General features: G+C 37.5%; 2 protein-coding genes across 3 annotated transcripts; both read right to left on the bottom strand.

Moving 5' to 3' along the window:
- Nucleotides 1-4029: 4029 nt before the first annotated feature.
- Nucleotides 4030-16133, bottom strand: scdb (stearoyl-CoA desaturase b). Of its 2 annotated transcripts, XM_038292927.1 has the most exons (6): nucleotides 16045-16133; nucleotides 13929-14164; nucleotides 11120-11250; nucleotides 8824-9029; nucleotides 8414-8646; nucleotides 4030-5570 (listed from the first exon to the last, which is right to left on the bottom strand). In XM_038292927.1, the coding sequence occupies exons 2-6, from the start codon at nucleotides 14158-14160 to the stop codon at nucleotides 5371-5373; spliced, it is 1002 nt and encodes a 333-aa protein (XP_038148855.1). In that variant the 5' UTR covers nucleotides 14161-14164; nucleotides 16045-16133; the 3' UTR covers nucleotides 4030-5370. The 2 variants fall into 2 exon arrangements, with proteins under 2 accessions (XP_038148855.1, XP_038148854.1); XM_038292926.1 differs by lacking the exon at nucleotides 16045-16133 and having other exon boundaries at nucleotides 13929-14296.
- Nucleotides 16134-17566: 1433 nt separating this feature from the next.
- Nucleotides 17567-23269, bottom strand: trmt2b (tRNA methyltransferase 2 homolog B). The gene is made up of 2 exons (XM_038292923.1): nucleotides 22306-23269; nucleotides 17567-18640 (listed from the first exon to the last, which is right to left on the bottom strand). The coding sequence occupies exons 1-2, from the start codon at nucleotides 23146-23148 to the stop codon at nucleotides 18020-18022; spliced, it is 1464 nt and encodes a 487-aa protein (XP_038148851.1). The 5' UTR covers nucleotides 23149-23269; the 3' UTR covers nucleotides 17567-18019.
- Between the last annotated feature and the right edge of the window lie 947 nt (nucleotides 23270-24216).

Raw genomic sequence — 24216 nt, 5'->3', positions numbered from 1 at the left:
TGGATTAAGGTTGAAAGAGAGATCATAAGAAAGATGAGAAAATTAGGAAAACATTATTGTCTTTTTTTGGTAAAAAAAAAAAAAAAACTCATAAATTATAAGATATTTCCCAAATATAAACAAGACAGCAGGTGTTTTATGAGTTAGACGTCAAGCTGTGTGATGATTGTAAAAAAAAAAAAAAAACGTATATGCCTATGTTTATATACAGAGGTGTGAGTCATATGAAAAACCATACAGTAAAATAATTTATAGAATTAATAGATGTCAAATATTCTCTTAATCAGTGTTCTTCACAGTCACCGATACACAATTCAAGATCAACTCTTGCTGAAATTTGCTCCACAACCTTGTGGATGTTCTTTTTAAAGGTTCCTAAATTGTTCCCTGGTGTTTCTGTATATTATTTTTTGTGTTGACTTTGTTTTCCTTCAGCAGGTTTCTTAAAGAGTTTTGCTTGATATTATTTTCCACATTTTTTTTTCATCTTTTATGCACAGAAACATTTGAACAAGCGATAAAATATCATACCTTAAATGAATTGTTATAAGAATACTATGACATAATGATGGTTAAATGGAATATTTATAATAATGTGAAGCATTCATTTCTAGACAGCAATTAAATGATTTTGAAAATTAAATCTTTTTTTTTTACTAATAAATTTTTTTACTAATAAATTAATGAATCAAATATTCTGTCTTTCTCAAATACAGCATCCAACACTTATAATTCTCACTATCAGGATAAAGGTGTTTCAAATACCATAATGCATAAAGAGAAAAAAAATGTTTAATGTTAGCAATTATCATAGCTGTATGTTACGTAAAGAAATCTTTCCAGTTTACAAATTTGATTTCACCAGCTTTGGATATGGACACATTTGGGCAAAAAATTGTAGTTATGTTCCCCTGTAGCATCTTATGTCCTGCTATACCCCAGTTAATTGTTCTTTTCTCTTTCTTATGTTTAAAAATGATATGAACCTTTGGTTTATATGCCACATCATATTTAGAATCCAGGAAGAGAGACAGTGTATGTAACTTGTAAATATGCATTGACTATTCTACACTATTTAAACAGGAAACTATGAATTTAACTTTTTGAAAGTGAATAAGTTGATGCAACTAACATTGGCACCAAGTCTGGCAAACATTTTTTTTCTTTCTTCAACTTATTATTATTATTTATTATTGCATGTGCATTAGTTCTATATTGCAATAAAACACACTTTAATTTTAAGGCCTCATTTTACAGTTATATCAGGTCAGATTCAGTTCAGAATCTGCCTTCTGATACAAACTGGCCTCCAAAATAAACATCAGCAGGTATTAGTTAACAATCCATCTTACACGGGTTGACTGGTACCCCTTTGAATCCCTCTGCCTCACTAGAGTTGCGGCATAGAAAGGATGGCCTGACAGTCAGCAACCAATGAGCTGAGGGTTGATGTCATTGTTGGGGTGACAGAAGTCAGCTTTGGTGTCTCCACACTAGTGGATTTGGACCAGATTTAGACTGGTGGCTGCAGCTCAACCCAGCATCAGCACAAAGAGGCAAACAAAACTGTTGCATCAAGCAAATAGCCTTTGCTGCTATTTCACACATGATGAATGGTGCAATAATGTTCCCTTGCTCTAAAGAGCCAGACAAATGAAGCAAGACAAGAAATTCTTCAGATGTTTGGCAGTCTTGACAGCAAACACCAACGTTCCTGGGCTGACCCCAGGAAGAGAATAATCTTCCACCCCTGCCCACCTCAGAGCAAATCAGGCTTAACCACTGGGAGCTGGGGAAGATTTGGTGCCAGTGAGTACTCAAATAGACCTGATTCAAGGTGACAAGAAGATTTAAACTCCCTCACCACCCATTAAGACAAATGGTTAGTTTTGAAGTTTGATCCTGGTTTTAATACCAATGTGAGAGCTTCACACTATTATATCTTACAGGCCAATGCAAATTTTATCTGTTTTTATACTCATTTTGTAAACCTGTCTTCAGGGGTGGTCAGACTCCTAGCAATAAACAACTATGAGCACCACAGCTCTGAGGGTTGAATAGGTGAGATGAGACACAAACAAGCGGTAGGATGCAAAGAAACTACTCACCCAGATTCAAAAGCCTCTATAGATCATTGAGCGATTATCTAAAGTTTGGGCAGAAATTATTAAAGAAAGCTCTGTTTGAAAAATCTATCAATGAGCAAAAAGTATAATGCACATTTGAATGGTTTTAGATGACTACAATATTACGTTAGAACATATAAAATAAATATTATACTACTCATATAAACAAATAAACAGAACTGTAAATTTACAGTCACATGTTTATACTACTGTTTACATATATATATATATATTTTTATTTTTATTTTTTTACTATTTTTAAACAATGCACTTTTAAAAAAGGTTAATTGTCCAGAGAGCTCTTCCAAACAAAATCTTTTTTTTTTTACCACTGTGTAAACAAAATGACAAATAAATCTGTCTATATCTGTCTATATCTATTGTATGAGAGAGCTGCATAATTAAATGGTTAATGAAACAGTGAATCCCTCTGTATCTTAAAAAAAAAAAAAAAAATTTCTGAACAATGTATAATTACAACAGGGAAGTATGCTCCCTCAAAGTGTAGAAGCAGCTTTATTTAATCGTCGAGCTTCCCTAGCACTAATTTTAGGCCTCATACTGTTTTGTTTTAATTCCCATTTAGCTCAGTCTCTTAGAAATGTGATACAACCTTCTACTGATCTGCAGATAATTTTCAATCTAAATTAAAGCATACATATAAAGTTACTCTGAAAACTTATTATTACGTATTCCTTTGCCTTGATATTAAATGAGCACCACTTGTTCTAAAATCCAGAAATATAGTAAGCCTATACTAAAGATTTAGACAGACGCTTTCAGATGTTTATGGATATTGTGAAATACACTATATTCCAAATGATTTCAATAAGGTGTTCTACTTACTTCTGTGACCTCAGGTCTATAATAAAGATGTTTCTACAAAAATTTGTGAGAGAATGGGTCGTCCTAGGGGCTCAGCGAGTTCCAGTGTTAAGATGTGATTGGATGCCACCTGTACAACAAATCCAGTCATCAAATGTCCTCACTCATAAATATTCCAGTCAACTGTCAGCTGTGTCATAAGAAAAATTGGAAGATTTTGGAACAACAGTAACTCAGGCACAAAGCGGGAGGCTACGTAAACTGATGGAGCGAAAAAAAAGGGTCATAAACTTTTTGCAGACTCAGTCGCTACACACCTCGAAACTTCATGGGACCCTTAGTAGAGAGTTCCTTTCCCTGGAACTAAGGGGCCAAGACCAGCTCCTGAATAACAATCCCACATCATAATGCCTCCTCCACCAAACTTTACAAATGTAGTCAGACAAATACTGTTCTCCTGGCAACCACCAAACTCAGACTCGTCCATCAGATTTCCAGATAGAGAAGGCATCTCCACTGCTCTGGAATCCAGTGGTGGCGTGCTTTAACACTTTTGATTGCACATGGTGATGTATGGGTTGGATGTAGCCACTCGACCATGGAGGCCCATTCCATGAACCTATCTGCCCACTTTTGTTTAGCTAATCTGAAGGCCACATGAAGTTTGTAATTTTTTAGCCTCTGCAGAAAGTTAGTGACCTCTTCCCACTACAAGAACTATGTGGCCTTTGTGGCAGAATTGCTACTTTTCCTAAACACTCAATTTTCTGATAATGCAGCTGACAGAGAAACATTTAGGAAATAGGAAATTTCACAAGTGGTTTTGTTGCACATGTGGCATGACATCTCAGTTCCATACTGGAACTCACTGAGCTGAGAGCTGTTCTTTCACAAATGTTTGTAAAGAATGCATGCCTAGATGCTTGATTTTATACACTTGTGGCCATGGAAGGCATTAGAACACCTGATTCCAATAATTTAGGGGAGTAGGCATATACTTCTAGCACTATAGTATTATATAAAATGTTATGGAGGATGCCTAATAAAAATGCATAGGCTCATGAAAAACAAGCTCCTCTTTGTTGCATAAAAGGTTGGTTTATTCATCTTACATACAGTAGATACAAAACATTCATTTGAAATCAAAGTGCCATTTCCCAACACAATACAAGTGTTGCTTTGTTATAGAGAAAAGTTGACAAATATTACAATGGTACTTTCAAAAATGTCATAGAAAGTTTTTATTTTTATGCAAATTCTTGTTTGGTGAAATGGTGATTTTTTAAATTTTTTTATTTCATTTTAAACAAACAGAGCTGACAGGGTTTATAATTGCTGCTTAAAAGCAAAAAGAAACCAAGCATGTTATTAGCCCTGCTTTATTTGTATATGTTGCACTATGAGCTTTAAGGAGATACACAACCATCATAAGGCATTTGGGCCAAGCATTTCAGTACTGCGACACATTGGGAAAAACAACAAATAATGAGCTTACTTCATGTCTTGTGGGTCTTTTTTTATTGAAATGGAGAACATTAATAACTCAAAGGACTTTTCTTTTATTCAAGAGAAAATGCTGCTCTTTAAAGGGCAGGGTAAAGGATGGAGACTTATATGGTCTTCTTGTTTTCTACAAAGCAGACCAAAAAAAAGCATAAATGTCAGACAACTTGATCCTAAATTAAGAGAAAACCAGACACTATGAGAGGCCAAGCATCCCTATTGTTGACACTTTAGAGCTGCCCTCTTCCAGGACCACAAATAACAGAAGTCCAATGAAGGCTTGACTGCATTAATTTTTCTTCTTTGAAGGCCTAATTTTTCTTAATTACCACAAATAAATTCAAACCTTAGCAAAAATAACCTACTCATAATAGGTTAAAGTCCACATCTTATCAGGTGCATCAGAGCACCACGGACCTAAAGCAAAGTGACTTCAGTTTTTCTTGCAGAGACACCATAAAGGTTTAAAGTTTCCAAAGTGCCAAAAGTCGATTAATAACAAGCAAATGATATATATATATATAATGTGCAGAAAAATATTCAGTAATTACTGCCTCTACACATAGCTTTACACACTTTTTACGTTTTCATATTCTTGTTGATGCCGTTTTCATCTGCTCAAAAATAATACATCCATTCTCTTAAAGACACTTCAATATAATGATGAAAAAAAAGCTGTTTTGCACATGTAGTCAGATCTCTACTAGTAGCAAACACTTGTTGAAGACACTTCAAAACTCAAAAGAGATTCACAACTTTTAATGGAAACAACTCTTTGAAGCCAATATGAGTCTCACATAGAAGCGTGGTAATCGCCACCGCACCGGTGAAACGCTGCTGCACTCCTTGCTACTCTGTCTCGGTTCGGCATGTTGGATCGCTGAGAGAGTTTGTAGCACGGCCGCTCCCGTCTTACTCAGCCACTTTTGTAGCTGCTGTCACCCGTTCGCTGAATGCGAGCGGCAATCATGTCCCTGGAAACGCTCTTGCGATCTCTGGCCAGCCCCAAAAAGCACATGAGGTTGATAAAGGCAGTGGTGATGTTGATCTTGCAGCCAAACTCGCTTGTAGCATAATCAAAGGGAAATGTGTGATGGTAGTTGTGGAAGCCTTCCCCTAGGAAAACAAACAAAAAAAATTGTACATAACATAATAGAGTTGTTTAATACATTTTCTTTTTTCAAGGTTTCAAAGTTAAAACTAAATCTAACAAAACTCTGAACAGATGAAATAGCATAGCAATAGCAGAGACATATTCCATATTCCCTTATCCAAATACAAGAAAAAAAAAAAAACACCAAATAATCTCCTAAATGAAAGAAGTCTTTCATATCAACAGAATAACATTCCTTTGCTAGGAGTGTCCCAAAAGCACTAAAATTAGAAATCAGACCAAAGAGGGAGATGAATGGGGATAGCTAAACATTTAAAAATGTCATAGTTTTCATTTTAATCCAAAATAAATTATATTTCTTGGAGAATCTTTGATGCAAAGCGTCTTTTTATAGAATCATAAGCTTTTGATATTGCAGATTCCGACACCAGGAGGTCATGGAGGTCATCTGATTTTCTGTATTTTCAGTCACTTTGATTTACATCTCTCATGATAGTGTTATTAGGGTCATTCCTTGTTGTCTAAAATTTGGATCAACTAGGAAAAAAAATGGTCTAAATTGGATTTGTTTGAATAAAAAAAGGTTTAAAATAATATGACAAAGGGCTGTTATTGAACTGCTAACATATGTACACACCATGTGACGGATAAATTTATGCGATTTAGTGACCTATGCTAAACTAAAAGGGAGGACTGTCTTATGATGTAGTTCACAAGCCTCCCAAATCCAATTCCACCAATTATGTCACATTTAGACTATCTTAGAGATAATCTGTGACCACCCCAACTAGGATTGCTCCAGCATGATGAGGGATAGATATGAAGTCACAGGGTTACTCAGCTTTGATGACTTTGCTTCTCTGTCAGAAGCATAAATACATTTAGAGATCCAAAGCGGACGGTCACGCAGCTGCAGATCAACCAGATCTGACAAAGTCAATGTGGTAAAGGAGGTTATATATCGCCACTGTTTAGAACAATTAAAAAGAAAAAACACTGGAGATGACAAAGTCTTCAGCAGTGAAGTTTTTTTTCTCTGAAAAACCAACCCAGCAGGAACAGCTCATGTAGTTTTCTGAAACAATCTTCAGTCTTTTGAAAAATCTTAATACAAAATGACCAAAATTCTAAGATTTATGGACTGAGTAAATTTAAATTCGTTCTATTCATTTAATTAATGTGTGTCCCTTTTAAATTAAAACTGACAATACGTTTTCCCCATTTTAGACCATCTCATTGAAAATACCACAATAGTCTGACGCAATATTCCAATCTCAAAAGTTGTTCTTTATCATTGGTTGTGAAATTCATTAGGATTAACAATTGAATCTTGAAAAAATTATTTTTTGTGTGAATGAAGTGAGATACTGAAATAAAAATGAATTTTCCCATTATTAATGGGATGAAAGGTGGCAATCCAGTACAGCTTTTGTACGACACAATGAAAATAACCTGGTTTTAACAGGTTATAAAATGATCTAAACTCGATCTTGAATATACAGAAATACACAGCCGGATATAAACAGGCTTTATCCTTTAAACAGCGACGTGGACATAATGAAAGCGCAGAGGTGAAACTCCAGCTCCACCCCTTTACTTAGCTGCAGAACAAATTTTAGCAACAAGCAATGTTGGCCATAAGTGTAATATTGCTGTGGGACCATTTTGGCCCACTATACATGAATGTTGATGCATTTCACGACAGGGTCACATATTTTTACTGAGGCTTTTGTGATCATTCCCCTATAATGGGCTTTTCAGATCAATTTTGAGTCAAAAAAGCTGAAATCATGACACCCTCCACCCCCATGCCCTGAAACATTTGTTGATGCACCGGTTCCAACGTGCTTTTGGCTTTCTATTGCAAACATGGTGCAGCCCAGCGTAGTCAAAAGCCTCTACTGTCCCAGAACTGTCGCAATTGATTCAGAGACCTTTACGAACTCAATGTGCTAGAACTTAATTCTGACAAACTTTCAATACTTTTCCTGACTGCATCACAATTAACTTTAATATTTAACAGGCCTGATGAGGAATTTACTAATGTGCAGCTTTATGTAGTTTCTCTGAGATAAGGCACCATCTATTTCTGCTTATGTTATATGTTTGGAAATTACCCTACAACTCTGCAAAAACGATCTAGAAATGAGCAAAAATGTCTTACATTAAGTGTATTTACCATTAATTTGAGCAGATAAATACGATGATCTGCCAATGAAATTAGAATTTTTACTTTAAAAATAAGACAATTGGATAATATGCACTTGAAATAAGACAAGGCAACTGTTTTTTTCTTATTTTAAATGAAAGTAGCTTGTTCCATTGGCAAAGTTTCTTACTAGTCTCTTCAATTCAAGAAAAACTGCACTTATTGTAAGAAAAAATGAATCATTTAGAATTTAATATTTTGCAGTGACGGTATTATATCCCTTCGTATGGATGGCATCCTTCCTATCTGGCACTGTGTTGACCACCTTACTACACAGACCATTGCCTTGATACAGCCGACAATGCTTGATCAAACTCATCGTTAGCAGCACTCAGGCACAATTTGTTTGCAAAAAATGTCAATAGACTCAAAACTAAACACAGGTTTTCATTTTGGCTTAATCTCTTCAGTTCAAATTTAGATCATTTGAGAAGCCAATATAAACCAGCCTTTTTTTATCATGTACTGAGACATAAAAACCTTATATTGACAAGGAGTTTGGGGCTTTTTAATGTCCAAATCATCCAGCAAGACTGCTGCATATTTAACCTCCATAGCTGGTCCCAACCTGAGTGACTTTGAAAGACAAACCTTAAGGCACAAGATCATCACTGAAGATAAAGAGTAAATGCTCACCTATGGCACTAAGGGCCACAAATGGATTTTCCCTAGGGTTAATGGTCTTGTCATATGGCCTGTTGCCCCACATATGCGCAGCGCTGTTGACCAGCCAGGTTGCATTGAGCACCACGGTGAACCTCAGAAGTCCAGGAACAAAATAACCCACAGCCAAGGACTCCCCCCAGAAGTACCAGGGTACGACTGTGGGAACGACGAAGCAGAGCAACACTACAGAAAGCTTGTAGTACCTAAAGGGAAGCAAAAAGATTATGTCAGAAGTCACAAGGTATCACGCAGTCACATTCACAGCTCAGACTGCACTGCATTAATGTACACAGTGCATCTTTGGCAGCAACTTTTATTGCTTAAAAAAAGACCATTCTGCTGGCAGGGACTACATAAACAAAACTTAAAATTCCTCTCACCGCCTCTGAAACATCACCACTGGATCCGCCCTCAGATCTCCCAGGTCCAACTTCCGGCCCTTTTCAATGACGTCGGGATGTTTGCGGACCAGCAGCCAACCAATGTGGGAGAAGAAGAAGCCCCGTTTGGCGTTGTGAGGGTCTGCGTCTGTCTCAGAGTACTTGTGGTGGACGCGATGGTCTCTGGCCCACTCGTAAATGTCATTCTTCACATCCAGGAAAGAGATTGTGGAAAGAGAATAAATACAAAAATGTTTCTAATTCATTTACTGAAATATCGAAGTTGCAACAAATATGCATTAATTCAGCTTTAGGTTTTTCCATCCTCCTCTAATCTGCACATAAGAAGTCAGTTAAACCAAATACTTTCAGCTTATTCTTACAGCTACTTCAGCACATTTTCATCTTTTTTTATTTTGTTGAGCCAAACTATGCCATGCCCCATAAAGCTATTCATTCCCTATAATCATTTTCACATTGAATAACATTCTTAATGTATTTTATTGGGACTATATGGGATAGACCATCTCACATTCACATTTTCTCCAAATTGACCCCCATGTTTGTCTTTAGGCCCTTTACTTTGGTAAACCTAAATAAAATCCAAAGCACCCAATTGAATTCATAAGTAACCTAACTAGTTAACAGAACATATGTATGTAATTTAATCTCACTACAATACAACCATGTCATGAAGGTGTGAAACATCTTTAGTCACTGAACAAACAGCATTATGAAGACTAATGCCCCCTTCTGAAACTGATGCTTGCAGTGTTCGGACCAAGCTTGGATCAGTGGGCCTTGCCAAGCTCTTACGACCATTTACACATCACGCTAGCACAGTTCTTTGCCTCTGATCGACGGTCAACGATACTAAAGCTCTCAAGGCAGGAATTACACAAACAAAAATGGCGGCGTCTATAACATTCAGGAACTTATGTGCCTGGATAGCTTCTTCCTCCCAAATTTCAATGACAGCCTTGGTCTCTGCATCATCCCAAGTCGCACCACGCTCTTTTGATGCCATTTATTGTTAATAGGCTGAGAAGAAGTTTGTGTTGTGAACAAGTGAAGAGATCTGTGAATTATGAAGCCTCACACGGCGAAAAAACCCGCAGAATGAGTCAGCTGACTGTAAATAGGAGATGATGCAGGCTGCTCATGCACTCTTTATTATCAGAGAACCAAGCCACAGATGAACCATGCCAAACCTACTGTTGAACTACTACCAACTTTTCGCGGTTCAGTTTATGTCTGGCATGGTCCAGTTCAGATGCGTTCCATTTACACTCCCCAGTTATCTCACTTACCGTGCCCGGACCGTTTTAGGCACAATTTTAAAACGGTAGTGTAAATGGGGCTTAAGAAAGAGCGAATAGATCAGATTGAAGGGTAGAGGTTTAAAGCTGAATATACCAACTGTTCAGAACATCATTTAAAACAGGTAACTTACAAAGGCATGGCCATCCAACAAAACAAACAGGCTAGGGAAGAAGAGCTTTAATCAAAGAAGATAAAAAGGGATGCATTCTAAATCTGGAGGAGATGCAGAAATGAATAGTTCAGGTGGGAGAAGGTATTGATAGGATGGCTATTAGAAGTGCGCTCCATAAATGTGGCCCCTACGGAGGGGAGTGGCAAAGTTAGTATTGAACAAGAGCTGCAAGAAGTTCTGCGAAAGGTTTGTGGCAAATCATTTAGGAGAAACCCCAAACATGTGGACGGAAGAGATTTGTTCAGTAAATATCAAACGTTTCTGGATCAGATAGAAAAGGCTGTGTGTAAAGAAGCTGAGAGGGCCAGAAAAACTGGTAAGAGTGGATGGGGAGTTTAATGGGGCTGGTTACAGAGAAATCATGAAAGAAAACTGGTTAGAAGCTGCAAAAGGTGGAGGTTCAACCTTAAGCACAGGATAAAAAATAAATACAGAAAGAGTTTTAATAGAATGTTGTAGAGCAAAAGCACATCAGAATAACCAAGTCAAAGTTCAGACATACATGCAACCAAACGTCTGAGCAACACCTGAACATTGTCATTGTAGATGCCTTTCAATCCCCCCTGATTTAGCTCATTCTATTTTGAAAAAGATTAACTTCTAAATCAGTCTATGGATTTAAAATGTGACCAACCAAGCTCAGCTGTCCTTCCAATTCATTATTATCTTGTATTGTTCTCTCATAATAAAAATCCAATAAACTACATTAAAGCTGTTGGCTGCAGTTTGACAAAAGGAGAAACGTTTTAGAGTGCAAAACACTGCAGCTAGGCTCTGTGTTTACATGTTTGGGTGTTTTACCTGAAATGCCATAGAGTTGCAAAGAGCCAGGAAGACTCTCAGGGGGAAAGAAGCCTTATAGGACCTGTGGCTCCATAATCTGTGCGCACCAGCAGTCACACCGAGGGCACTGATCATGTAGCAAGCTGCAGCTGGAAGAAAATGAGACATGCCTTACAGGGACCTGTCAGCGCTACATTAACATGCATTTAAACCCATGAGATCAGGGTCACTGGGACATCATGTTCTTTTCCATAACCCTCTGACTCTTGTGCCCGTTTGGAGAAATGTTGGGAGTGTGCAGGTCAGCCCTCACACTTTAGCTGTTCTAAAACTGCTGAATGCATTTCTCTGTCAGGCCTAGACAGAACCAGCCAGAATCTGAGACCCAGGGCCTGACTGGCAACAAGCATTCTGTTGTGGTGCTGTGAGCCTCACAATGGGATGTCTTTAGGGGGAGTGATTGTGCTTTGTCTTCCACTGTGAAATAATATGCAGCTACGCCTCGGAAACAGAGCAAAACGTCTGCAGAGCCAAAGTAGAAACAAGGTAGAGATTGTTTAGGGACATGAGTCACGCCACAACGGTCCACATATATATAGGTCACAACTTCCTGCCTCTCAGCAAACTGTTTAGACAACAGTCATTTAAATATTTCTATTTTGGGGACATTTTGTGAAAAGCGGGGGGGGGGGCGGGGGGGGGCTCAGCTGTTACAGGAAATTTGAAAGAATGCATTTGGGGTTGGGCAGTTTAGACCCCTTCTATTGTCCAACCTAACTTGATCAACTTTCATATAAGTTAGGGTGAAGAGCCACCATTGCAGTTTTCAAATGTCATTACGGTCAAAGCAAAAGTAATGGAACACATTGCTAAATAAGGTAGAAAAACTCAAAGCCAATTTAAGGTCCAAATTTAAGGGTTTCACCCCTAAGACACCTACATACAGATTCATCCTTAATCTGGCAGAGACTAAAGCATTTTTGGGAATGTTTTTTGGGGCCAGTTGGATAAAAAAACTTGGTCAGTCAGTCATAGAGGTATGGCTTAGCAGATATTTACTGCTGCTGCTTTAGGGCTGTGTGCTACAAAGAAAACATGCAATCCCCTCTGTCAGTAGTTGCAGCATCTTGCTGTGCAGAGGCTCTCTTTTACCATTTATAAAGGAAGCTTTAAAGAGTTTGTAGGATAATGGCTGGAGTTAAATAAAGTACAATCCTGTTAAAAAAAAAGTGTTAAAACCTGCAGATAAATACTCAGGAGGTTCAGCTTCCAGCAGGACAGTGACCCTAAATCATGGATGTCAAACTAGTCCTACTTTTACATGTCTTCAAGGTCCAACAAACTTGACTTGACTACCTCCTCAGTCCAGAGCCCTGAAATCGACCTAATTATTTGTTTTAGGTCTATTAAAGGTATAGTGGAGGATGTTCTTTTTACGGGTGGATCGTCTAAATATGCGGTTCTCCTAAGTGTCAATCATTTTGGAGATATGTTTAGGCAAGGTCGTTCTACATGCTCGTCCTATTTTCAATCACCGGAGGTGAGTCTGACATGGTGGAAAAATTGCAAACCTTCTTTTGGAAAGTTAGCTTGTATGAGGATGCAAACAGCAATTTTTAAACAGAGCGTGCACAAGGAAATACGGGCTTGTGCATGTTTTTTTTTTTTTTGGAGAGGGTGGGTCTTTTAGAAAAAAACTCCATTAGACATTTAAAGCAGAATTTCATCTACAAGATGCAGGACATTCGGCCCCCCCAAGGACTGGATTTTCAAATCTGTGCCTTAGACACATGGCCTGATCTAAAATGGAAGGGTTTAAAATCAAGAGACATCCGTGCTAGAACGGTCCAGTCAAAGTCCAAACATAAATCTAATTAAGACTCTGCAAATGTCACCAGCCAGTCATGGAGGTTTCAATATAGATTGTTCTGAAGATGCATTACACAGTAAATGTTGCAGTTAAAGTAACACTTTGAGAATACATTTGGTCCACTCTGAATTAGTGTGGGACTAAATGTACTCTCAAAGTGTTACTTTAACACTGTAACATTTACGGTTTAATGTCTCATGGACATGGGATACAAATAAAGGAAACATAATTGTTGCTCCAGAGGAAAACTGCGTGAAACTTACTACTAACAAGTGCATAAATGCACTCTGGTTAAGCGTAATAGACAGTCTACTTCTGAGGGGCCCAAGTAACATAAAATGGGCATTTTTGGTGCCCATTGAAAACCTGCAATCTAATTCTTTTCTGCACAAATCCAAAAACAACAGATATCCGTGTCCAGTAATCAAACCACTGGTCCTAAGACAGGAGCTTTATTAAGTTTCAACCCTTATTTAAGCTATATAATTTCAAACATTTTAATATCCTTCATAAAATATGAATTTCTATGCCTCCTTTCTCATTTTTCCCCTGTTTAAATATGAATCTAAGGAAAAAGTCCTCAGATTCAATACTGGCTTGTGTTTTAGGTGTGCCCACTGCCCACCCCTATATTTTATGCTTATTTAAAAAAAAAAAAAACTAATTTCCCCTGAAAAACAGCTGAGCTACTGTGATATTTAGAGATGCACAGGTGATTATATACAATTGAGAACAAATTGGGTTTTAAATCTAACGATTATCTAAAGATAAAATCCATTTCAGTAATATTATATAAATATCTGAGGGTAGGTTGAAAACCTTTATAGAGGCCCTTCCAGTGAAATGAGGCCAGAGTGACTCATTCTCCATTATTCCCACAGGCTTGATCCCCCCCAGCAGCAGCAGCAGCAGCAGCATGATGCACATCAGCACATTCTGTTTAAACTAAACACTTACTCCATCCCAGAGTTAACCACGATGCGGAAGGGATGAGAAGCAGTCCATAAAGCGCTCCAATGTGCAGTAAACTCATCATGATGATATTTCTCCACACCAGGATCCTCGCTGGCTTCTTCCCCTCCTTTTCTCTATAGGTGTCGTCAAAAACATCGTCCACGGTCGATGTTTCCGCCATGGCGCCTCCGTTCTGCTGCTTTTCAGCGCGGTGATGAACGTCGCTTTCGGTCATGTTTCTGCAGAGAGGAAGCACAGAGCGGGCAGAACAAGAGGATGGTGTTCAGTTTTTATGCTCTGCGCACGGCGTGATGCGGGCAGACAGACAGACGGACAGACAGAGGAAGAAGCGCCTGGCAGCTGAGCTCCTGCAGCGCCACAGCTGGACTGACACATTGCCGGTTTATTATATATATATAGGCTATTGTTTGTCAATCGCTTATAATTTCTAAATAAATGTTGCATCATTTAGTGCTGCTCATATTACTAATGTTGTTGTAGTTTCCCTATGCGTCAACTTTACAGATTTCTGTTCAGCAGTTATGTAATTTACGGCTGTGACGCAAACAGCCGCCATATTTGACACACCTTGAGGATGCGAGGATCCACCCACCTTCCCCCTGGATTAAAGCTTCCTTTGGTCTTTCCCGTTAGGTAGAGTGTTCGTGTTTGGTTATTGTTTTTCTAACCTTATAAAGATCAATCTAAATCTACCTCATTTGAATAGGATTTGCCTTTTTTCTTTCCTGTTTGAAAAGTGGGTCAGTGTGTCACATCATAACACACCTTCACAAAGCAGCAGGAACAGGTAGTCTACTTCAACTTTTCTCTGATTCATGAAGATCAACTAGAAACAGAATATATATATATATATATATATATTTATATATATATATTAGTACATTTCTCCACTGTGAGATCAAATAAAGTCGATCAATCAATATGCATATATTTCTAGTATTCCCACTGACCTGAAATTAACAAGAATTTTAACAATCGAAGTAATCCAAACAATAAAATAAAACCAAATACTCCATATGAAAAATAACACATTAATAGTAGATATAGCCTGAAAACAAAGGGGTATGTGCAAACAGGTATAAAAGTTGGAGAAATAAGCTCAACCTATCATTTAAATAAACAGCAGATGATTTGATGCCAACTGATGCAGTACTGAAATGTTTCTGAATTACTAAAGTATTGCACAAACTAGAATGACTTGCAAGTGTAAAGAAATCGTAACAAAAAATATCTCACTGCTGTAGAAAAAAATAAAATAAAAGCAATTGTTACAGCTAGTGTGGGCATAAAATGAAAGTGAAGGCCCCAACCAGGTAAGAACTCTGACTAAAGTCAGAAGAAAGGATCAAGAGTAGGATCTGCATAACTACAGTGGCCTCAGTATTCACTGGGCAACACTAAAGTGCAAAAAGAAGAGGAAACTGTGGTTTAAGTTAAAAATACTGAGAGAATATAATTGCATCAGATGGGGCTGCAGTTAAATTTTGTGAATGTTGTTGCAAATACCATGTTTAGAGGGAATAGTCTGAAGCATCCAGCAAAGGAAAACTAACTGGTTTCAGAGAAAGAAAGTAGAGGTGTAGGAATAGCTCAATGAAACAACAGACTTGAATCCAATTGACAATCTTTGAAAAAAAAAAAAAAAACTCAAGCGCATAGAAAAAAATCCCCATAACCTAAAATGTAAATGTAAGATTGTTATGTTTTCTGAAATGTTCAGTGTTGGATTATGCTCTAGCTTGAACTAAAAATTGATTTTTTTAAAGGTTTTTAACATTCATTTCTCACCAAAGGTGTTCATATTTGAGGACAGTTCTGTATGCATGTAACTAAAACTATTTGATAAAAAGGATCCACAGAGAAAAATCAAAGATTAAGACACATTTCTGAACATTTATGTTTTGTGGTTAAAAGCACACCTCATTATTCCCCCAAAAACATTATTTAGTCAGACCCAGCAGGCAACAAATACACAACGAGCAAAAAAACAACAAAGAAAAAACATTTGTACTGCAACTACTTCATTAATACAAGAGTTTTCCTTTAGACAAATGCATTTGCAAAAAATTAAGACTTAAACTTTCTTGAGGTAACTTACTGTTTGTGCTTCCTGTGCAGTTAGCTGCTCAGATCAGATGAAGGCAGCAATAAAAGATGCGGCGCTGCTCTTGTTTTAAAGCAGAATATTGCTGAGGAAATATGTCACAAGTTATGAACATCCCATTGGCTGTTTTCTTAACCAATGTTTAACTTTCTTTTTCTCCACCTGAAACTTTACATAACCCATAGCTGTTACCCAATCTTCCCTAGGATCTCTGATTTTGCTGGGATTAATCATTGCAAGAGGTTTCAAACAAAGGTCTTCAATTTCACATCGTGAGGTCATCCAGCTATGAAAACTCTGTCTTAGGTCAGCGTGATATAACTAAGCTTTTTTTTTATCACCGGTCACAGATCACTTTTGCTTTTTAAATAGAAAGCTCTGCAGCAGTAGTGTCGTTTTGATGGGAAACGTTTAATTAAAATGATTGTCGCTGTGAAAAACAGGCTAGTTTGGAGCACTCAGTGAAACCTCCAGCTGGACTTAAAATGGTGTAAAAGCAAAGAATTACATCACTAAATGCTAACCCTGATGAAGGGTTAGCATTTAGTGTTAGTATTTATTGTTAACCTTTACTCTGCCAGTGCTGATACAATCTCTAAAATATCCCTCTCCTGTCCTGTCCTTTTCTCTTCTGCTGACATGACGGGTGAACAAGAAACCCCCACACCTCAAAGGCCACTTTAGTGCAAAACATGACCTCACACAACCGATGGTAACCTCTGGTGAACACATACCGCCATCCTACAGTACATTCCCAATGTCCTTACCTCCTATGAACTGGAATAAAAAGTGGGACAGACTCCTAGTCATTATGAATCAGATTATTTAGGTCAGTCTTGTGACTGAAGGAATCTGGAGAAGAGACAATAGCACCCCCTACTGCATAAAGTGGGTACTTTCTCTTTAAAGCAGATTTGAATCTGCATTTTGTTCCCTTGATTTATCATTTATGTTGCATTCATGACTTTAGCAGCCATATATGATCTGTTTTGTTTTTTTCTTTTTGTTTTATTAGTGTTATTGCCAGTTGCAGAGCTTTTCTGTCACCAAACTCATTTTGGGCACTTCAGTGGCAGGTCAATGTTTCATCTTTTTAGATAAAATCCATGCCTTTTTAATCACATATGTTAAAGAAAAGGGAAAAAAATAATGTATAGTATATTGAAAAAAAAATTATTAAGCTCAAATATTTCCCTCTTAAAAACCTTTTAAAAAAAGAATCCTTTCAAAAGAAACAACAAATATTTACAGCATGGTTTGGCACATTTTACAAGACATCCGTGCTACTTTCACAGCTTTTGTTTAACCGCTGCATAGTTGCAGGTTAACTTCTGTATTCACTGCATTGGTGTGAAGACTGTAACAACTGTTGGTTATTGTATCCAACGAAACAGCCTTATAAAATCATCTTTCTATTGAACCTACCATTCATTACACTTCAGCTTTATGTTTTAAAGAAGTTAAATTTGTTCAACTAGTTACTTAGGTTGGACGATGATGCCAAGAAAAACAAAACTTGACTGTTTCACAGGTTTATTTCAAAACATAGGAGTACATTTCCTTTATACTTTCCTGTTGATTGATGGTCAGCCTCATTTTAACGGTTCATTTGAAAAGTGGAATGAGAGAATCTGAAGAGTAAAACTACACGCTGAAAACTTGTGGATTTGATCCCTTCAAGTTTCCTTTGATTTCTTGAAGTTTTGGGCTGTTGGGTGGAAGAAATAGAAAATGAAATAAATATTATTTGGCTTTTTTTGACATTTACTATAAAACTAAATCAATATGCAAACATAATGTGTTCATTAAATACATAAATAATATAAAGAGTCTTTATATCATAACAGAGTTGTGAAAACAAATTAAAAAGAAACCCATCTGTAAGTACAAGTCCATCTGTCATTGTCTTGCAGCTTTAATTAGCTCCATCCAAGCTAATTAGACAGGAATAAATAAATGAAAAATCCAGCTACCTCTCAAACAGAAGCACTAGTTCACAATGAGGAGTGTGTGGGAACATGTCAACAGGCACAGCAAGAGTTGGAGTAAAGGCCGGGCCTGTGAGCTTCTTTTCTTGGTCAGGAGCACAGCAAAGCTCCCTAAAGTTCCTCATAGCCTCTCCGTCCGGTTTACAGGAAACGTACACCAGTCTGCGGATGGCGGGTTGATTTCTCAGCGCTCTGACCACTCTGGGGTGGAGGCCGGCTCGAGACGGATTCACCACAGCTGTAACAACTCCAGGTGGAGAACTTAACTGAGTCATAAGAGCGGGAAGGACCACCTCTGCTTTACCGGGGAGAAACTCGCAGCTTCCGACATTATTGAGAGCGGCGTTGTGCTTGGCATCTCTCACCGCCTGCTCTATAAGCTCAATTCCGATCACCCTGTCCACTCTGGGGGACGCGATGATGCCGATGGCACCTGTGCCACAGCAGACGTCAAGCAGAGTCCCACCGGGTTTGGATTGGGCAGCTCCTTCCTTCCTGACGGGGACACACAGGTCTCTGACTGTGTCATACAGCACCTGAGCAGCTGTCCGGTTCACCTGGAAAAAGGCGTCAGCAGATATGCGGAACTGGAAACCGAGCACCTGTAACACAGATCATACGAAAAACAGACATAGGTCAGATCTAACATGACCAGTCTTCACTGTTAGTTCAACAACTCAAATAAGAAAATTATTTTTATTTGTTGGGTCAAAAACAAACTAATCTAAACACAGAGAATCTTAAGTTTTCCTCAGGCCAAAAATTTCAGTTGTACTTCTGTCATCTAGATGAAGGAATAATATCACAAAAGCGAAAGATGCAAGCATTTGATGAATAAAAGTGTGGCTTAAATCTATTGGCTCATTTATTCTAAAAACAACATCTGTGCTATAAATCAAACATCAGGAAGGGTAACATTCACTATGCTGCCAATCAGATATAACAATTTGTATTTGATCAGCATCTAAAATGTAGCTGCAGCTTTTATTGATGATCTTGTGGACCCAACGATGCAAATCCTGTTGACGACGATAACCAGACCTGGACTTTGACTGAATGTGCTAAGAGCTGGACCGTATCAGTAAACCTGCTACTGCAATACTATGGCTCTTTTTTTGTGTGGTTTTATTTTCTATTTTATTTTTTTTAGAGAGGATATAGTTTAATATAAATTCAGATAGAATCAGTATTCCAAACTTGCAAAAAAAAAAACTAACATTAAAGCCAATAGATTTATGGCTGGAGAGGTTTTCCCTTCTGCCAGAACTTAAGCTCTGTTGGAAACAGTAAAAATGTCATTAAATGGACTGGTAGCCCTTAAATAACAAAAAACATAATAAGTAAACCTAAATGTAATATTTCGATGTGTTATTTTAGCTTTTTGATTTCTGCTCCTGGTTATTCTCAGGTCTTATGACTTTAAGAGGCTCTGTGGCTTAACTGTTACACTTAGAAACGTCAATGTGAACAGAAAGAGAAATTTAAATTTTTAAGCTTATTTAATTAGTTATTTAATTTAAATATATGGTTGTAAAGCCAACAAATGGAATTTTTTTAATTAAAGGTTTTCAAAGCCTGATTACACAGGGATTAAATATGCCTGGTTTAAAGCTATTTTTAACTTCTGACTGACATCATCTGGACTTAGTGCTTGGACAATAAATCAACTATAAAGATTTTCTCATAGAGATAATAATAATAACTGTGATAGAGGGTTTACATTCAGAGTTTATCTTTACACACAGCATATGAGGCAGGATTTAGCGCATTTTAGCATCCTTACATGAGGGAGAAGAGAATTGCAAGCAACGGTAAACTTTATTTGCTTTGTTTTATGCTTGTCCTGAAAGTATTTTTGCATAGTTAAACGGTAAAACAAGCAGTTCTTCACAGAACGCCAAAGGAAATTGTGTGTTTAGTTCAGGTGTCACCAATGTGGTGCCCGCAGGCACCAAGGGGCCCTCAGGGGTCTCAAGTCGTGCCCACAGCATCTTTATTCTGTTGCCCTTCTTTTTTAAATCATTTATAGAGCATTTCATCATTTCAATGATGCAGAGTATTTAACCATGTTTAGAGATTTCAAAATGACAATATCATAAAGAAAATTAGGAATTAAAAGAAACAAAAATATGTTTATTATGTATGAAGCTAAAGTAAACGCTGACCCCTTTCTTTCCTTCCTTCCTTTTCACCCAATAAAAATATATTTACTGGTATGAAGTTTAGGTGAACGCTGACTCCTCCAGTTCATAGGTCCATTTGGTATCCTCTCCTATGACTCAGTACAGATTAAAAGCATCGGCCTTAAATTGGTTGGGGACCCCTGGTTTAGTTCATGGCAGTTTTTTGGAAACAAATCTAATTGGTTAATTGTCTGTTCAATTTTTCCATCAGCTTGGATTAATAAATATTTTTGTCCATCTTTTTTAAAGTAGATTCTTATCTATTTGTAATAATTATAGAAAATTATTTGGTCTATTAGCCCAATCTATAGGTGGACAGTATTTCATAGCAGCTAACTCATAACACTTTATTTAGTTTAGGGGCTAAAGCACCGTAAGTGGTGGAATACAAGAGGATGCTGTAGTTTTCACAGAAATAATGAGAAACCATGAGTTGTTATTCTTCCACTTTACCAACAGGGTAGCAGCCATTCAATAGGGCCCTTCCCAGTCAAACGCCAGCCGAATGGCAGCTTACTTCCCTCAGTCTCCCAGCAAAATCCCCTCCAACTTCCAGCCGCTGCAGTCATCCCTTCTTACACATTTTTTTTTTACCTTTCACTAAATTACATGGTCTGACCAGGAGATGATGCTTCTCTTTAGATCTTAATGTTCACAGATCGTGACAGAAAGAAAATCTTAGCACAAATATTAATGTTCAAAAATCTGAATTTGTTACTGTTCATAAGGGTGTGCTACAAGGATCTGTTTTGGGCCCCCTCTTAGTTATCTTGTACATCAACAATGTTAAACAAAATTTATCTGATGCTAATATGCATTTTTATGCTGATGATACCATTATTTATTGCTTTGGGTCATCTCTTGTAGGATATTTATTCCCTACAGAAAGCCTTTGTTACAGTATTAATGTAATAATATTACATTATTTCTTAATGCTGACAAAAAAGTTAATGTTTTCAAATCATAGGAAGGTGCCTCAAACCCTTCCAGTAGTGTCCACTCTGGAAGGGAATGTCACTGAGGTGGCACATGAATATAAATTTCTTGGAATTGATGACTCCCTCACCTTCAAATCCTTTACTGATAAACTTGTTAAGAAATTAAAAGTTAAACTGGGCTTCCTCTTTCATAATAAGACATGTTTTTCTTTTCAAGTAAAAAAGCGCCTCATCTCTGCCAAGTTTTTTTTCGGTCTTAGATTATGGTGACTTTTTTAATAAGAATGCTACTTCTTCATGTCGGACTTGAAATGTTGGACTCTGTTTACCATGCTTCATTAAGGTTCATCACAAACTGTAGAGCCATGACACGTCACTGTGACCTTTACTCTCAGTTGGGATGGCCTTCCCTCTCTATGAGAAGGCAGTGCCATTGGTACACTTTTATTATCAAGGCCCTTCTTGGATTACTGCCCTCTTACATCTGAACCTTACTTACACAGAAAAGCACGGCTTCTTATGCCCTGAGATCCGACGATCAGCTGTTGCTCACTTCTCCTTTTGCCCACAAAGAGCTAGGGAAGAAAGCCTTTTGCAAACAGCTCCTTGTGCGTGGAACTTTTTTCCAAAGAAACTGGAAGTTGACTGAGTTTTTATCTTTAAATGCTTTTTTTTAATGGTAATTAATTTATCTTTAAATGCTTTAAGTTGAAAGTGAAAGAATTTGAACCAGCCTCAATGATCTGTAATTGTTTTACTTGATATGATTTTATTTTATTTAATGTATCTCTGTTTCTTAATTTAACTTGGCTGTCTCTTGACCAGGACTCCCTTGAAAAAGAGGTTTTTAATCTCAATGGGATTTTTTCCCCCTGGTTAAATAAAGGTTAAATTAAGAAAAAAAATGTAAGGGACCGGCCAAGGATCCATCAAGGAAAGTGGGGAAATTTTGAATGGCTACAACTGTATGTGTCTCTGATTTGATCTCACACATAAAATCTGGACATGAACATATTTTAGTTGGTAGTTTTAAACGTGAAAACGAGTAAAAGTTCAAATGCTATATGAATACTTTTGTAAAGGCATTGCTTGGAGCTGTAAATATGCCATCCGGTCCAGATTCTGTGCGAGTCCAGCATGTCTCACCTCCTCATAGATGTATGGCTGACCATAGAGGAGCTGATAGGGGGATTCTTCATGTGTGCAGCGAGTCATCCTGCTCTCCTGGAAGAACAGGGAGTCCAGCTGACACACTGATCCAGGACCTTGAGTAAAATAGGCCACCAGCTCGGCCTTGTGGACAGCCACCTCCTCTGCAGTCATCATCTGTGGGTGGAAGTACACTATAGCCATGGTCTGTCCCTTAGCATTGGTCCTCACAGTGATCTCTCTCCAGTGGCCCCCAGTGTGGAACAGCAAGCAGGGCTCCAGAGAGGAGAGGCGGATGAAGTCCTGGTAATATCTGGCTACCATTGTGTGCTTTTCTGGCATGTTGAGCAGGTGATCTGCCTTCACGCAGACAATGTTCCCCTGTCTGCCCGTACCCACGTACAATCCAACCGTTTTTGGATCTCCATCAACTCCTATATTGACAGAAAATGTGGATTTGTTGCGGTATCCATCCCTAACTGGTGAGGGCAGGACAGGCAGGACAGGAAAGCTGAGTTTAGCTGCTGCAGGCGGTGGGAAATCTGACCTGAGATCAGCTAAAAGGGAGCCTGACAGTTGAGACAGGATCCTCTGCTGGTTGATTAGTTTGAGCTCCAGCTGCTCCTCATAGCTCAGCCTCCAGAGAGGGGTAACCGCATCGGCCAGCCTCTCCTCCCAGGACACACCGTCGGTCCAGGCTGCTTTCTTTGGACGTTTCCGTGGCCCCGCTCTCCAAGAGGTCGGACTGTTAGTGGAGAACAGCAGACATGTCGTTCTCATATAAAACAGATGTCGCTTAACAGACATAACTGACCTACCGCATGTGGCTGTTAAACACATATTTCCTAAACACGTCTGCTTTAAACTGAGGTAATACAGAGAAACGGTCCTTTGCTTAAGGATCCACTTCCTTTGAAAACATTTTTCGCGGGTCAATCAGCTTCTTGGTACTCCTATCGCCATCATCTTCTTCTTCTATGGTGTTTTATAGCAGTTTATAAACTATTAACGCCATCAACTCTCCTATCGCCACCTAGTGGACAGGAGCATAAAAACAATCACGAGTGAAAAAGGGACCAACACAAATTGTTTACCTTTATACCTTTACTTTTTTAACTTCACTGTGACTTAGGATAAACATTGTTGTATATAAATAGATACCAATGAACCGAGGTATTTCATAAAGTTATTTTAATTTTATATTTTTCTTTCAAATTTATGTTTAGGATAAATAATTTGATTTAGGATAAACATTTTTGTATATAAATAAATACCCATTAACTGAGGTATTTCATGAAGTTATTTTAATTTCAGTTATATTTTTCTTTAAAATTTACGTAAATTATATTTTCAAACCCAAACTCTGCTGCTCTGGACATCACAATAACTATACGGTATATAAATTCATCTTTCCAACGAGAAAAAAAAAACAGTAACAGCAAGGGAAGGAACCACAATTTTTAAATTCCTTTTATTTATTAATTTTCTGCTAAGACACTTTTTTTTTATTTAGATTGCTTATAATGAACACTCTTAACACTATTTAACAATGTTTAAACTTTCGAAATTGCTATCACTTCAGACCATATCTAACATTTAAAATATTTGTAAACTGTTAGCATGATACATGTTTTGGCAGTTTAAACACCATTTCTGTTATTTATATATATATATATATATATATATATATATATATATATATATATATATATATATATATATATATATATATATATATATATATATATATATACATATATACATTTTTTTGTCTCTGTTGCAAATTCAGAAAAAGCTTTATTGCCAAGTACCTTTTTACAAATGCAATTTAATTTATTTGGTTAAAGAAAAAAAAAACATGCAATATTGAATAAACAAATGCAAGCTCTTTAGGAATGTTATAAGAAA

The sequence above is a fragment of the Cyprinodon tularosa genome, unplaced genomic scaffold (genome assembly GCF_016077235.1).
Source record: "Cyprinodon tularosa strain WSP-4 unplaced genomic scaffold, ASM1607723v1 ctg32, whole genome shotgun sequence".
NCBI classification, from domain to species: domain Eukaryota; kingdom Metazoa; phylum Chordata; class Actinopteri; order Cyprinodontiformes; family Cyprinodontidae; genus Cyprinodon; species Cyprinodon tularosa.
Note: the sequence above shows the minus strand (reverse complement) of the source record. Positions and strands in the feature narration are given on the sequence as shown.

Bases quoted from the DNA above. Each gene is read 5' to 3' on its own strand.
- scdb (XM_038292927.1), bottom strand. From the start codon at position 14,160: ATGACCGAAAGCGACGTTCATCACCGCGCTGAAAAGCAGCAGAACGGA. The intron at 9,030-11,119 runs GTAAAACACCCA...CTGGATGTGAAG, and splicing joins GCAACTCTATGGCATTTCAG to AATGACATTTACGAGTGGGC. The intron at 5,571-8,413 runs GTGAGCATTTAC...TTGTTTTCCTAG, and splicing joins TGTGGCCCTTAGTGCCATAG to GGGAAGGCTTCCACAACTAC.
- trmt2b (XM_038292923.1), bottom strand. From the start codon at position 23,148: ATGTGTTTAACAGCCACATGCGGTAGGTCAGTTATGTCTGTTAAGCGA. The intron at 18,641-22,305 runs GTGAGACATGCT...TCTGTGTTACAG, and splicing joins AGCCATACATCTATGAGGAG to GTGCTCGGTTTCCAGTTCCG.